Source organism: Equus przewalskii, chromosome 17, assembly GCF_037783145.1.
Source record: "Equus przewalskii isolate Varuska chromosome 17, EquPr2, whole genome shotgun sequence".
Taxonomy (NCBI): Eukaryota; Metazoa; Chordata; class Mammalia; order Perissodactyla; family Equidae; genus Equus; species Equus przewalskii.
In genome coordinates, this window is record NC_091847.1 from 2967319 (window position 1) to 2982142 (window position 14824).

Here is a 14824-nt window from a genome sequence, read left to right on the forward strand (position 1 = left end):
GACAGCCGGGGCCGCGCTCCGCCCGCTGGGCGACCAGCCGGCCAGCCGGCCCCGTCTCGCTTCTCACCGTCAGCCCATCTCTGTTTCAACTGCCTGAGATTCGGCCCCACGAATGCAAAGCAGCCCCCTAAATTCAACCCCGTAGAGTCGGCGCCAGCCAATAAAGTGCGCAGAGTCAGGCCACGTGACAGTAGCGGGGCGGTGCTCCGGCGACTTCCTGATCTCTATGGTTTTTGCGGCTCGCTAGAGGGCGTGAGGTCCACGGGAGGACTCCCTACATTCTTCCTCCATTACCTCACTGCCTCCAGTGGCTGCTGGGATACCGGAGGACCCGGGTCCCTGCTCGACTGAGTCCTCCAGCTGCCCGGGGAATACCTCTAGCAGTTCCTCCCCGCCGCCACCGCTGCCCCGCCGCTTCCTCCTCCGCCCGCCCGCCGGCCTTCCTCGCCCCGCCCCGTCCGTGCCGCGCGTCCGACCCGCCCGCGGCCCCGCTTCTCCCGGAGCCCCCACCTAGGCGCATGGCTCCATGAAGCAGGAGAAGAAGGCAGGGCGCGAGAGGTCCCGTCCACCCCGGCTGCGTCTGGGCCAGGAGAAAAGGTGGGAAACTCGGGCTGCGCCGCGCCCTCCTCCTCCCGCTCCCCGGCCGGGCCGGCCTCCCTCGGGCCGCCGCCGCCGTGCCCGCCGGGCCTCCCACCCCGAGACGAGCGGAGGGCCGGGAGCGGAGCGGGGTCCGGGCGAGGGTCCCGGGGCAGCGGGGGGGAGGGGCGCCGGCGGCGGGGCCTGCGGGCCGCGTGTCCCCGCCGAGGGCAGGGGGTCGGAGCGCTGCTGGGGAGGGCTGGGCGGCCGCCCTGCCCCGAGCTGCGAGGCGAGCGAGGCGAGGCTCCAGCTCCGTCTGCACTCCCTCCAGGAAACAGTGTAGGTCCGTGTAAAGTTTGGTGGTCTCCGGCGCCGCCTGGCGGCCCCCACCCATCGTCCCGCCGCCCCCTCCTCCGCCCGGCGTCTGGATTCCACCCCCGCGGCTCGGCCCTCGCTGTGCGACCCGTCCTCCGTGGTCTCCCCAACTCCTCCCGGCTCCCCGGACTCTCCTTCCCCACCCCCTTCTTTCTTACCTTTCACCTTTGCTCTCTGCCTGCTTTGCTCCTCCCCGCTCCGGCCTCTCCTCTCCCCACTCTCTCGTCCTTTTCTTGCTCAACTCTTCACACGCACGCTTTCTCCTCTTCCTCTTCTCTGTTTTTCCAACCCCTTCCTTAGTCTCTCCTTCCTTATTCATCCACCCCGTCTCCATTATCCCTCCACCTCACACTCCGGGTTTTATGCCTCTCTCGCTCCCGAGCTGTGGGGTTTGCCCTTCATTCCCTGCCCTCCTCCATTCCCTGTCCTGATCTGAACTCCTCACTCTGCCACATTCCCTTAGCCTACCCCTCTGGGCCTATCCTCTTTCACTGCCCTCTCCTTGGATAGAGTGGGTGGGGCCTGGAGTCTCCTGTTTACATCTTTGGGAATAGCTCGATTCTCTACTACTGGGGGGTGGGGAGAGTTGGTGAAGAGATCACGAAGAGATTTATCCAAGACTGAGGGGGATGACTCTCGCCAACAATTGTCATCTCCACCTGGGGCAACAAGATGGCCTGTCCTCAGGACCCTGGCCCCTGTCTACTGGGCAGAATTTTTCAGCACCGTCTTTGCAGAGGATTTGGGAATATGTTTGAATTCTGAAACCACTGGAGAGCCTTGAAATGGTATACGTTGGCCTGAGAGCAAGTTTTGATTTAAATTAGTGGTGGAGGAAGTTTTAGTGTGTCTCATGTTCAGGTTCAATAAAACCTTTGATCCTCAGTGTCCTCCCTTCTTGGTGATGACGCCAAGGATGAGGTGATTCAGTGCATGGGACTGCCATTGCTGCCTTATATTTAGATTTTGAAATGTTTTGAGGTGAGGAGAGCCTGTTCCGTGGCTTTTTTTTTTTTTTTGTCTAGAAATTGTTAGTTGAGTTGTAGTTTTTCAGAAACCATCTTTTACCTCTGCTCTACCCTGATTTTGTTCATTGACTGCACCTGCATTTCCATCTTAGGTACAGGAAGAAGGAATGGAATCGGAAGGAAGAGAATTCATTTCAGAGACAAAATAGCTCCCCTCCTCTGTTGTAGCTGTTCCCCTGGCAATACAAACTTTCTGCTTTCAGTGAGTATTTCCTTGGCCATACTTAGAAAAGAATTTTGTCAGGATTTTTGGGGGCGAGGACTGTGCTAGAACTTTAGGATGTAAGTCTTTGTTCACTTTTATTTGACTTCCGTGAGGGGGTCCTCATGTTGATGCAGTTCGTTCCACTTGGTCTCTTTCAGAATAATTTAAATGTGTAAAGGCCAGTGTCTTGTCCCTAATCCTGATGGAGTGACCCAGGTGGTGGTGTAGCAGGTACAGTCACCCTTTGTGTTTTAGTACATGAGGTCTGGCTCCCCCCAGCCCAAATTTATCATTTTTTTAAGACAACCAGAGATCATAACTCAGGGGTTAATGCAGTTCCTGTCAAGGTCAATTACTGAGTTTCTTCCATATGGTTATAGTCTTCAGAGACTTTTGGAACATTTTGTTCTAAATCTACTATGGTGATACTGTTTTCTTGAAAATAACTAAAATTCTATATGTAAAAGTTATGGAAAGATTTTTATTACTGCTTCGTCCCCTTGAGTTTATTAATAACGACATGCTAACACTTGTAAGAGTTTTTCAAGTGCTTCACATCTTATTGGAGACTCACAATCCCTCTGTGAAGGAGGCAGGGGACAAATATTTTCATTTTGCAAATGAAAGGACCAAGGCCCAGAAACATCTGGCACCTTGCCATAGGTAACACAGTAAAGGGAGGGGATCTAAAAACAAAACTTTTGATTCCTATATTCATGTTTTTCTTTAAGCTAAGTTGACATGAAAATGTATGGTTCTGTGCATTTTTCTAAATCCATAGATTTTTAAAAGCAATTATATAGATAGGTCTGTATTTCATGGGGAAGATTTTCATACAGCAAGTGTTTTGAATATGTGTGTATGTATGATGGGGTTTCAAAAATATAGAAGTGATTATTTGAAATGACTGCCAGAATGTTTGTGGGTTTTTCATCTATTTCTTGGAATGGTTCCATAAGTAGGCTGGAATTATAGCTCAGGTGCTATTTCACTGCTCACATAATTATTAAATTGAATTTCAGTTCAGCTCTCTGTGTCACAAAGGAAACAACAGCCTGTTCCCTTCTGTATAAAGCTTGATTTGAACAGACATCTGGACACTAACTAGTAATGGGAGAAAATGCAGAGACCCCCTTTTCTTGCCTCCTTCCTACCTCCCATGTCTAGTTTCTTCGTTATAAGGTCATGCTCCCCAATAAGCTGTTTTGAGGCTAGCCTTCAAAAAGTGTATCTCAATTTTCTTTTTCCACTTCCAGGCTTTTCTAGATATTTTAATCTGGTTATTGTTTGAAATCTCATCACTTTGAAACCCTAGTTCCATTAGTACTCTCTATATAGCAAGACTTCTACAATAACAGCACATTTAGCAAGTTTAGTTTCTTTTTAGTGTATGTTTGTAAGCTTAAAAGAGGGCCCTGGGAGAATAGAAGTGTGTACAACTCTCAGACAGCCCGGTATTCTTTGTTTTCTGGCATCTCACAGTGAAAAGAACAGTGATGATTTATTAGGAACCATTGCTCTCCAAAGAGGAAAAACATCAAGGTCATTAGAGTAATAATTTCATGTTAATAATATGATCTTTTAGACTACATGGTAGTTTTTAATAGAATTTTATTATGAGGGCATTTATTTCTCTAGAAATTCTAAGAACTCAAGCTATGTTATTTTTATAACCAACCATACTTTGATTAGTGGAGGTACTGGTAGTATTAGCAATAGCTGACACTTTAATAAAAAGTAGTTATATGCCAAAGAACTGCTGGGTGCTCTTCATGTCTCACTCACTGACTGCTGACAACCTTCTCTGGTAGCAGGAGCCCGAGTCCACAGAGATGTGATAACCTGCCTGAGTTTGCACAGCCAGGATGTGGCAGGACAGAGTTGGGATTTGAGACAAGACGATAACCCCGCAGCCTAGGTTCTGTCCTCTGAAGACGGGAGCTGCTCTGGGAACACATCAGCGTGTTGTTTTCAGTGGACTCAGGAGCCTTGGCAGGGACCCTCAACAAGGGAGGAATGCCTCCTGCCCAACCAGCCACATCAGCCACGGCGTCCCTCCCTCCTCCCCTCAGTCCTGGTCTCCATACCTTGTTTATAAAGATCAGCAATTTGTGAGACATCATTTGCAGTAACTCCTAAAATCATAAATTGCCCTCCAGGCAAGTAATGCTCCAGTGGGTAGCTCTTAAAGTGCCCCATCATTCAGAAAGAAAAGATTCTTCTCAAGTGCAGTTTAGGAACTAGGTCCGGCCTGTCACAGGAGAGCCTTGAGCAGCCTGAAGTTAAACAGCACCTGCAGCCGAGTCCAGGACTGAGCAGTTACTGGTATGTTGTAGCAAAGAAGACTGCTACCAGCATAAATCAAACCAAGAAGTTCATGTGGGGAATATTGGACCTAACTTTTAGAATGAATTGTCCACATTGGCTATCCATTTTGCTATGAATTAAACCATTCCTGGGTTTGGGCTGAACAGAGTTGACATTGTTGATAGAATAGATACTTGTAATGCAGTCACCTTCAGCTTCTGACAGGCTCCACAGTCAGCATCTCACAGTGGAAACAACTGTCTGAAGATGAGGTTGTGCCATAAACATTCCTTTTATTAAAAAGGCAAACGTAAGTGAAATTACTAGGAGATCTGTACATAAGACTGTTGGATGTATACTCCATGCAGGACACTGTGTTAGGTGTTGTGAAAGATGAAAACACAAATGCACCCAGCCTCTGAGACCACAGGTGGTGACGAGCTCAAGGCTGGCTGGAATTTAAGTGGCCTTTAAGCTGCCCAGCCCAGAGCCACAAAGCACTGCTCAGCTTCCCCGCAGAGAGGGAGCAGTCGCCAGCTGGCGTTTCTTATGGACCCTAATGAGGGTCCGGACCCCTTGAGTTCTGCATGTCAGGTAAAGGGCGTGGTGACTGTCGACTCTGAGATCATACTTCATGTAACACTTTCTAGGATAGGAGGTCTGAAGTGAAAAGGTACAACAGTGATTTGTGTTATTTCCTCTAGCTTTTTGTGAAAGTATGGGTGGAAATTCAGTTTTAACTAGTTCGTTCTCGTTGATTGCTCTAAAGTAGACAGACAGTAGGAAAAGGAGATCACTGCTGCTGGCTCTTCAAGTGGCCTTGAGTTTAGCTTTGAGAGAGTAACCAACTGAAGGCTTGGAAGGGTCTCGGGGATGCATGCGTTTGTAAAGGGAGGGTTTTTACACCTGATTCCAATTATTTCAGATGCCCTGACTTCGCAGTAACCATTCACTTACTTCCACTGTGATCTAAGTACCATTGCTGATGGTTTTTATGAGGTTTTGAGGAAAGGTAAGAACAAATTCACACACAGTTTTAGAAGAGGTAGGATATATTAGTAGAGGTTTTTGTTTTTAGCTGGTTAGACAACAGGTTAGTCTGTTGTATTGAAATGCTGTTATTCTGAGGTAGCTTTGTACTCTCAGAAGCTGAGCCACTGGAGAAACGACTGTCTCTTTGATCACTGTAGGGCAGTCCTGGGAGCTGAGTTTGGGACTGCTTAGTTGTGGTGAAATGCCCACTTTGTTGGAGTAGGATTAGAACAGTGTCAAACCTAAAGAGAAAGTTTTGATGAAATTGGTACATGGTGGTTGATGTTGTAAATAAAAAGTATTTACTACCAGCATCCTGATTTACTTCACACTCTTTACTGTAATTCACTTAATATTTGCTTTATGCTGACTGATAAGTAAAATATTGGCCCCCTTAAAAACATACCTTCAAAATGATGCAGTGCAAGCAGGGGAGATGGTGTGAGTAGGTGGGCTATAGATGTAATAACATTGGCCATATGTTGACAATTATTAAAGCTGGCTATCGGGAAGAAGTGCCTTCTAATATATTTTTGGTGTGGAAAGTCTCTAACTCTGCGTTTGGTCCCTAGTTGAGAATTTTGCTGGAGTTATCTGCGTAGAGGCCTCCAGAGAAGAGCTTGGGCCTAAAGGAAAACAAGATTTCGGTTGGTTCTGTGTATTTCAGGTCAGTTTGGGAGGGTGTGGGGGAACTGTTCGAAGGACACACTTGGTATCGGTTGTGACCCTGCTCCGCTGCAGTCAGAGACGGTGCGTGGTGTGGAGGCAGGGTCTGCCCAGACGTGAGCTCATCTGCCTTGGCGTGGTCGGAGAGTCCCTCCCATTGCTCTGTTGTGGGGTGTTGCATGTCAGGTGGCTGCTGACACCTGCTCAGGAACGCCTGCATTGCCGCCGTCTCATGACATTTCGTTCTTCCTTCAGGTACGCTTTGGTGTAGTGAGAATAGGAAAGATTTCGTTTTTAACCTTCGTGTTTCATCCCTCTCTTTGCTTCTTTGAAGTCTGGGGCTCTCTGGAGGCAGAGCCTCAGGGTCCTGTGAAAACTCCAGCTCTCTAGAGACAGTCCTGCAGCTCCATTCCACATGCATCCTACACCCGCTGCCCACACAAGTTAGACGCAAGGTAGGAAGTCAAGAGCTCAGGCCAGTGACGTCCATTGTGGACTCAAATGACAATGGCAAGGGGACTAATAATTGTCAGGGTGTCAGGGTGATGGCTGAGATGTTGGCTTGGGCTTAGGTTTTGATGTTTTTTTTCCTACTCCATTTTTGTTGGCAAGATTCTGCAAACTGTTAGCTTAGTTTCTAGTATGCCCTTGAATGTAATTTTTTATCATGCACTTAGGAAAGGGACTGAATCCAATGGATATTACTGGCACGCCTCATTCTTCTTTGTGGCTTGGTGAGAAGACCCAGGCCTCGGAGTCTGACGGATAGATTGTGGTCCAAATCCTCACTCTGCCCCTTAGTGGCAGTCTGGCTTTGGGCAGGGTATCTTGCTTATTAAGTTTGAGGTTCATCCTCTGGAAAATGATGGTAATATCGTCTGCCTTGCTGAGTAGTTTCGAGGATTCAACGAAGTCCTGTTTAAGGAGCACCTGTTCAGTGCAGGCACTGCTCTAAGCCGTGAGTGCACAGCGAGGCACCCTGGCCCTCCGGGATTTCCATCCTGGTGGCAGCGGTCAAACAAGAACTCAGATGATAACAGCAACTAAATTAATTGGCACTTACTACATGCCAGACACTGTATTACGCACTTTATAGATATTGAACTCATTTAATTCTCCTAACAACCCCATGAGGCAAGTACTACTGTTTCTCCCATTTTGAGGAAACTGAGTCATAGAGAGGTTAATCCTGGAGGAATCAGGATTTGAACTGAGGCCGTTTGGCTCTGGAGGCAGCATTTTTAACCAAGACCTTCTGCTCCCTCTCTTAACCATCTAAACAAGACAGTGACATCTGCATCTAGTCATTAGAGGTTTTGTTCTATCAATTGGCTAAGGCTGTCTCAAAAAGAAGCCCCTGTTTCAAGCCAGACATTAAAATGTGCAAGCTATTCTTCCTTGGCTACAGACAACTTTCATCTCACTGAGAATTTCCGTAGATATAAAAATCTGTATTTTGTTATGGATCAGCATATATCAAGAACATAAACAAATAATATTTGTATCTCATTCAAGCTAAAGTAACAAGTTGTTTTTGTAGAAATAATGGCATTGCAAATGGGTATGTAAATATCTAATTTGATTTAAAAGGTGGTAGAATTTCCAACCAAAACACTATGTTGCAGAGCAATGCCTAAAAAGGCAGTTATGTGCTCCCTGTGCAAATCACAGGGAAGATTTTAGGTGGGATAATTTATGTATGTATATATATAAATATAAATACACACATAAAATTGAAGGGGCACTAAAACTGACGTGTTGACTTGAGAAAAAACAAAGGGTACTTTGCTCAAGTCAGCAGAATTTTACAAATTTTGGTATTATTCACCCTGAAGTAACTAGAGTCTATTTTCCTGGTTCTATTGATTATTGGCACAGCCAATAGAAAAGATCTTGGTCATGTTATAGCTATGTATTTTTACCTTAGACTTTTTAAGGAAAAAAAATAGTGAAAAAAAAGATCCTTTCCTCTCCTTTGCCTCATCAGATGGGACGCTTGGTTTCCTGGCCCATCTGATGCCACATTTTGTTAAGCTGAGTGGCTTTGCATCTGTCTGCCTTGCTGTGACAGGGCAGAAATAGCTACCTCACAAAAGGACTGTGAAGCTTGGGTCATTTGTGTGAATAAAGGTTTCTGCTAGGTTGTAGCTTTTTTTGAATGGGGTCTCGAAAGGGTAAAGAGATGTGTAGAAATTGAAGCGAGCTCAGAGGAGAACCAAAGAAAATGAGTAAGGCATTGGAGAAGGAGCCCTGTGAGCACAGAAAGGTGGGCGCCTTGTGTTTAAAGGTGTGCTCTTTTCGGAATGGCAGATAACTGCTCTTCATCTTCACTAAGGTTTGGGCTGAAATTACACAGAAAGATTTAGCTTAGTGATGAGGAAAATGCTGAAAGGATGTGGTTCACAAGGAAAAGCGTGAAAGTTTCTCTGGGGCTCTTTAAAAATGGGGTGGTTCAGTTTGGAGCTGCTGAAAAAGTAGAGAGAGCAACCTGATGAAGAGTCTTTCGGGTCAGGCGCAGTGTTCCAGTCAGTCTTCGGGTGTCCTCAGCCAGCCTCACGCTGCCTGCCACCACCCTCCCTTCTCCCCTAGGGAGTCCTGGGCAGGAGAGAGCTGCTTTTCGCCTGCCTCTACCCATGGTGATTATAAGCTTTATGGAAAGTAAGCCATAGTTCCTCTTTAGGCAAAGGTTAGGAGTCCCTGGTCCAGAACTCAGGGTCTCTTCTAGCCCTGCTGGTCTGTGACCCATTGTCACCATGTTACCTGGATGAGAACGAGAATTGGATTACTCTTATCCTCTCTATGTAGACTCTTTCTCTGATTTTCATTTTCTCCTTTTAACTAACCTTTAATTAATGTTTACCTGTTCTCTTTTTGGTTAGGGTTCTGCAGCATTCCAGACCTCGAGCACTGAATCAGGATGGGAAAAAGACGTTGTGTTCCTCCACTCGAGCCCAAGTTGGCAGCAGGCTGTTGTGGGGTCAAGAAGCCTAAGTTGTCTGGAAGTGGAACGCACAGTCACGGGAACCAGTCCACAACTGTCCCCGGCTCTAGTTCAGGACCTCTTCAAAACCACCAGCATGTGGATGGCAGCAGTGGTCGGGAGAATGTGTCGGACTTAACTCTGGGACCTGGAAACTCTCCCATTACACGAATGAATCCCGCATCGGGAGCACTGAGCCCTCTCCCCCGGCCCAACGGAACTGCCAACACCGCCAAGAATCTGGTGGTGACTGCAGAGATGTGCTGCTACTGCTTTGACGTCCTCTACTGTCACCTCTATGGCTTCCCACAGCCTCGACTTCCTAGATTCACCAATGACCCCTAGTGAGTAAATAATCAGGTACAGGGGACAGGGAGAGAGGCATGATGGCGTCTTTCTTTGGTTGTCCTCTTGAGAGAGTCTGCTACTTAGAAAAAGCTCTAACTTGTTATGGGAAAAGAGTAATGGGAATAGGATGATGAAAATGTCCAGAGAATACCTGGAACATTCAGTGGATTCAGTACTGGAAGAGGACTAGGTTGTGTCTGGAAGACATCCAGGCTCGTTAAAGTCACGTTGAGGCAATCAGGAGGGTTTCATTCTGGGGTCTTCTGTTGGCTCATGTGACAATGGGTAGGTCATTTAACCTCTCAGGTGGAGAGAGCACACGACCACACTATTGTAGACCCCCGTAGTGTTGAAGTCCAAGTGACTTGGGAGTGTCTTAAGGGCCAGGCTGGAGACTAGGAGCTCATTTGTGGGAGCTGGGATGCTCTTAACAAGGGTCCCCTCCCTTCATTCATCTGCAGTCCCATGGTAATCCCACAGGGCTTCTGGCACCCTGTGAAGAATGTCAGATTCTGCTTTACTGGTTTTGGTTCCAGGCTGTTACTCGCCCTAAGCCCTCTCACGGGGTCAAGGACTTAAATGAGGAATATGTGTAAAGCACAAAGTAAAGTGAAGAAACTCACGCCAATGTTTCTTCTTTCTCAGAATTGGAAGCAGCTCTGAGCTGGCTTTAAAGAGCACTGCTGCGTTTGGTTTTGTTTTTAGGAGATGCTCGTGCAGCATTCATTGACCTGAGATCGTTCATTCCTCAGCTCTCAGCACTGTGCTGAGGCAGTGCTTAGCCCCACTGGGCAAGCCACGGAGGGGTGTGCAGAAGAAGTCCTTGTTCTTGGGAGACTAGTTGAGTTGGCAAGTCACACGCTCGAAGCTAAATAGTATGCGTGGCACACGGGGCAGAGGGAGGGGGAAGTTACTCTTGTGTGATTGTGTCAGAAGAGAGGAAATGTAGAGAAAAATGTGCTAACTTTTTAGGGAAGTATTGCCATGGAATACCATGGTCAGAAAAATCCTGACTGAGCAGGTGGCATTCTGAGCTTCATCTAAGTGGGGTTGGTGTGTCCCATATAGGAGAGGGACACAGGTTTGGAAGAGTGGGTGGTGGCCACAGTGTTGCAGTGTGAGGGCCCTTGTATTCAGGGGCTCATATTTCCATCCCGCAGACAGTGGAATTTTTAGAGGTTTTTGAGTAAGTTTTGGGACGATGACCTTTGCTGGTGCTGTTCACGTGTTTTATTGGAAGAAAAAGATGGGTGGGTGGGAGATCTGCTTTGTAACAATGAGCAAAGAAGTAGATAACTTTAAAAACTTAAATTGCTTTTTAGAAGTGTTTAACTTAAGAGTCTCAGAGATAAGGGCATAGGAGTATGGAGGAATCTCATGAAGAGGGGACAGCCTGTAACCTCTTTCTAAAAAATCTGTCACCATCAATCTGATGTAGTCTAATGAAGCATGACTTTGGCCTAGAAACAGAAGGCGGCAACTTCTGCTAATAATAAGCTTTCTCGAGGAGACATTGTTTTTCTTTTCTGAACATTTATGAGCCGGAGATATTTGTAGTTGCCTGGAGCAGAAATAAGTATGGGAACAATGTGGGGTTGCAGGGAATGCTTGCAGATAAGAGATGAAGGTAGCCAGGCTGGGTGTGTCTTTATGAAGGATGGAACTGGGGAACTTGCACATTCATAGAAATAGAGTAAAGAAGAGAAGGACATGGAGAATTAGAAGAAGGAAAAGCTGAGTCCTGGGCAGAGGAAGAGGGGGATAGCACATACATGTGGCGTCAAAGTGATTTAGAGCTGTCAGCATGGAACCTAGGAAAGCCTGCAGAGAGCCTTTCTTCGTGCCACCTTTTTGAGGGCTCCTCTCCGTGTCCATCCAGGGACTGCCTTACTCCCAGAAAGGCAGAGAGCCCTTCAGAGCCAGCAATTCAGAAAACAGTCCTTTTGGGGAATAACAGAAATGAACAGGGATATAGCCAAGGTTTTGTTCTTATCCATGATTGGTTTGGGGCTGGAGAATGTTTTGTGTTTTTACTTTTTTAGTCCGCTCTTTGTGACATGGAAGACAGGGCGGGACAAGCGGCTTCGTGGCTGCATTGGGACCTTCTCAGCCATGAATCTTCATTCAGGACTCAGGGAATACACGTTAACCAGGTAATGACACTAGACATAGGATCCAAGATAAATTGGCTAGAATCAAAAACAACTGCCTGACTTTCCTTCTTCTAAGTGATAAAGTTTGAGTCTCTTTTTGGAAATCGGGAAATGTGGGGGCTTTAATCTGAGGGGTCACCTATCAGTTCAAGTATAGACAGTTAATAACATCACGTTGTTTTGAGCTTATTAGTATTGATGGATAATAGATGTTCTCTGCATAGCTCAGGATTTGTAAGTATTCAGGCACGTGATGTTGGCTCCCAGCTCCAGAGCACCTCACTTACGTTTTCTGTCCCCCTCCAGTGCACTTAAGGACAGCCGATTTCCCCCGCTGACCCGAGAGGAGCTGCCTAAACTTTTCTGCTCTGTCTCCCTCCTTACTAACTTTGAGGATGCCAGTGATTACCTGGACTGGGAGGTGAGAACAGCCGCATTTGGAACTCTGCATCTCTCGTTGCATTTGGGTTCGGGTTAGTACATGGTAATGTACTCCTTCACTGAGAGGGTATAAGAATGTGAAGCAATTGTGGGCAACATAGGTGACAGAAAAGGTGCTGCAATATTAGAAGCAGGAAGAAATGTGAAGGCTGTCTTCTTCTCCCACTTCTTCCTGGTCCACTCCATTCCACATCCTTCTTCCATGTCTAATAGGAAATAATAATGGGATTAAAGGAGAATATTCCAGACCCCTCTTGGTAAGCCCTTGAGTAAATGTTATTAGGAGCCATAGATGAAAAGTCATGAACCCAGATCAAAACCCTGTGGCATGTTCATTTAATGGCATAGATTAAAGGTGGAATAGTCAAGATTATTGGATGGGCTACTGAAAGAATTTATTTCTGTAACGTTCGTACCGTCAGAGAGGTGGCTACACATAGACTCGCACCTTCCCTCAAGCTGAGGTTTCTTCGGCTTCTATACCTGAGAGAGAGTGAGTTAGTTATGAAAAGCAAGAGATTTTCCTTTTCTCCAACCTGGGTCAAGCTGGTCAGGGGACAGGGTCGATTTAAATCCAGATAACTGAAGTTCCATTAGAATAAATAAATGGCCATTTATTTGGTTGTGTTTTTCTGTAGGTAGGGGTCCATGGGATTCGAATTGAATTCATCAATGAAAAAGGCGTCAAACGTACAGCCACATACTTACCTGAGGTTGCTAAGGAACAAGGTGAGCTGGACAAATGGGATTTCAGTGAACGCTACTGTTCGGTGTGACAAATTAAAGGGCAGGAAAGTGGAGTGTATTGCCTTTCAGCCCAACTCCAGCTAAGAATGAGTGCTTTTCTTCTTCTTAGTATCTATCAAATTCTTAGAGAATGAGAAATAAACTCCCAAAACGATGTAGCAGCTGGGAAAAGAAAAGGGGTAAAGACTTCCCTCCTCACCCACTTGTTTCACTTACTTTCAGTGAATAGTTTTATTTCTTGGCCCCCAAAACTATTGTGTAATTGTGGCAAAATTGCGGCAACCACCTCGACCATGTGATGCAGTTCACTGAGGGAAGTGGCCTGTATCAGTGGGTTTTAAACTTTTAGCCCTGAATTATTAAACCATGTTATATTTGGAAAAAGGCAAAACATGATAGAATTGAATAGTTACTACATTCTCCACGTGAAAGGTAGGAAATGAGTTGGGCCGATTTTCTGTTTAGAATACCTTTAAATGTTGCTTGTGCATTCTGTGATATGCAACCCGGTTTTCTTTCTTTCTTGGAATTAGTCTGCTTTTTGAAAATAATATGTGAAATACACAGTATTTGTTGGGTGTGGACCTGGAACAGAGAAAAATGTCTAATTCAGTGTGTCAGTGAACCACTTATGTGGAGAGCGATTGCCTTGTTGGTTTCCATCATGGTTGCGTTTAAACTTTTTCAAAGGCAGGGTGGATATGGCATAAAAAGGAAGCCTTTTAGACACCTCTTCGCTGTCATAGATTTAACATTTCTGTACAGGGAGGCATGTCAGAAGTATTTTCTCATAGTGAGACCTGATGATATCTTAGAAAAATAATCAAGTTACTTCTGCCATTTTGAAAATTGGTTGGGAAAATTTTAAAAATTGGGGTACCTACTGCCATGATTTAGAGGTTTTTCTTTGGCTTTATCTGTTAAAAATGTACAAGAAGAACACAACAGTATTTGTGTGAACAACTTTCCCATCCTTCTAGTTCTCTGTGCTAGAAAACAGGACTCCTAGAAATCATCAGGATGAAGGAAGGTCACAAAGGAATACAAGCGGCAGAATTTGAATTCGTTCTTTCCACAGAACAGCCCTGGTTACCAGCACTAGCCCAGAAGGCCAGTCAAAGTTGGGACCACATTTGTTCCTAGATAATTATACTGGGATAACATCTGACAGGAAAGACGCAGGAGCAGGAGGCCTGGGACACCATTATGGCATGCGTCGGGCCCTCATCTCATGTCTCCAAGATCGTATCAGCCTGTCAATGAGGCAGACGGGGCTCCAGGGATGTGGGGCCAGGGCTCAGGGCTTCCTCTTCCTCTAGCAGAGTTGGCTGCTTCTCTCCTCTCACCGTGTTAGATGTCCCACTCTTGTGTCATCGTGCGCTGACCTCAGTGTGCCTGTCTTCTCAGACTGGGATCAGATCCAGACAATAGACTCCTTGCTTCGAAAAGGTGGCTTTAAGGCTCCAATTACCAGTGAATTCAGAAAAACCATCAAACTCACCAGGTAAGCCACTGTCTCATTTTCCTTATCATTTTAATTTAGTTGGGGGATGCTTTTGATGAAAAGGGGAAAAAAAAACTTTCTCAGCTAATGTCCCTACACCAAGGAAGTATGGGTGAGATGTGAGCTCTGAGGAAGCAGTGGCAGCAGAGGCAGAGATTCTCCCCAGCATCCTGGGCGTCTCCTCAGCTAAGCCAATAGCAGAGTGGGAGCCGGGTTTAGGCTGCTGAGCAAGTCATGGAGTCTTTGCCAGACCCACTTGTTGGGAGGCTGAGGGGAAGATCAAAGTCAAGAGAGAACGCTCTCAGTGTAGAAGTTCAGGGTCAGCTGCAGTCACATGCCCTGAGGTGGCAGAGGATACAGGTGGCATATTAATGGAATAAGCAGAAGATGCTTTTTACAAACAGTTACAAGGAAACGCCTCTGCCTGTTAGGACGAATACTTCTGTGGGGAGGCTGCCTAAT

At 46.2% G+C, this 14824-nt stretch overlaps 1 protein-coding gene and 2 long non-coding RNA genes across 16 annotated transcripts in view; 1 reads left to right on the plus strand and 2 right to left on the minus strand.

Annotated features, from left to right (window-relative positions):
* The window catches only part of LOC103541983 (uncharacterized), a 30835-nt gene extending 29450 nt beyond the window's left edge, over positions 1 to 1385 (minus strand). The window contains exon 1 of the long non-coding RNA XR_542598.2: positions 1110 to 1385. This is a non-coding gene — a long non-coding RNA (uncharacterized lncRNA). The remainder of the gene's footprint in view (positions 1 to 1109) is intronic.
* Positions 1 to 14824, plus strand: part of AMMECR1L (AMMECR1 like) — a 19705-nt gene continuing 4881 nt past the window's right edge. The window contains exons 1-9 of one of the 14 annotated variants that reach the window (XM_070579544.1): positions 460 to 597; positions 2072 to 2181; positions 2343 to 2415; positions 6524 to 6644; positions 9069 to 9513; positions 11560 to 11670; positions 11977 to 12091; positions 12750 to 12840; positions 14266 to 14362. In XM_070579544.1, the coding sequence (XP_070435645.1) occupies positions 9107 to 9513; positions 11560 to 11670; positions 11977 to 12091; positions 12750 to 12840; positions 14266 to 14362 (821 nt within the window). In that variant the 5' untranslated portion in view covers positions 460 to 597; positions 2072 to 2181; positions 2343 to 2415; positions 6524 to 6644; positions 9069 to 9106. Of the gene's footprint in view, positions 598 to 1001; positions 1740 to 2071; positions 2182 to 2342; positions 2416 to 6523; positions 6645 to 8307; positions 8456 to 9068; positions 9514 to 11559; positions 11671 to 11976; positions 12092 to 12749; positions 12841 to 13838; positions 14363 to 14824 lie in introns of those variants that run through there. The other 13 variants (XM_070579545.1, XM_070579543.1, XM_070579547.1 and 10 more) reach the window with 13 other exon arrangements.
* Positions 10733 to 14824, minus strand: part of LOC139076595 (uncharacterized) — a 13252-nt gene continuing 9160 nt past the window's right edge. Inside the window, exons 2-3 of the long non-coding RNA XR_011528324.1 lie at positions 12528 to 12594; positions 10733 to 12317 (exon numbers count right to left, since the gene is read on the minus strand). This is a non-coding gene — a long non-coding RNA (uncharacterized lncRNA). The remainder of the gene's footprint in view (positions 12318 to 12527; positions 12595 to 14824) is intronic.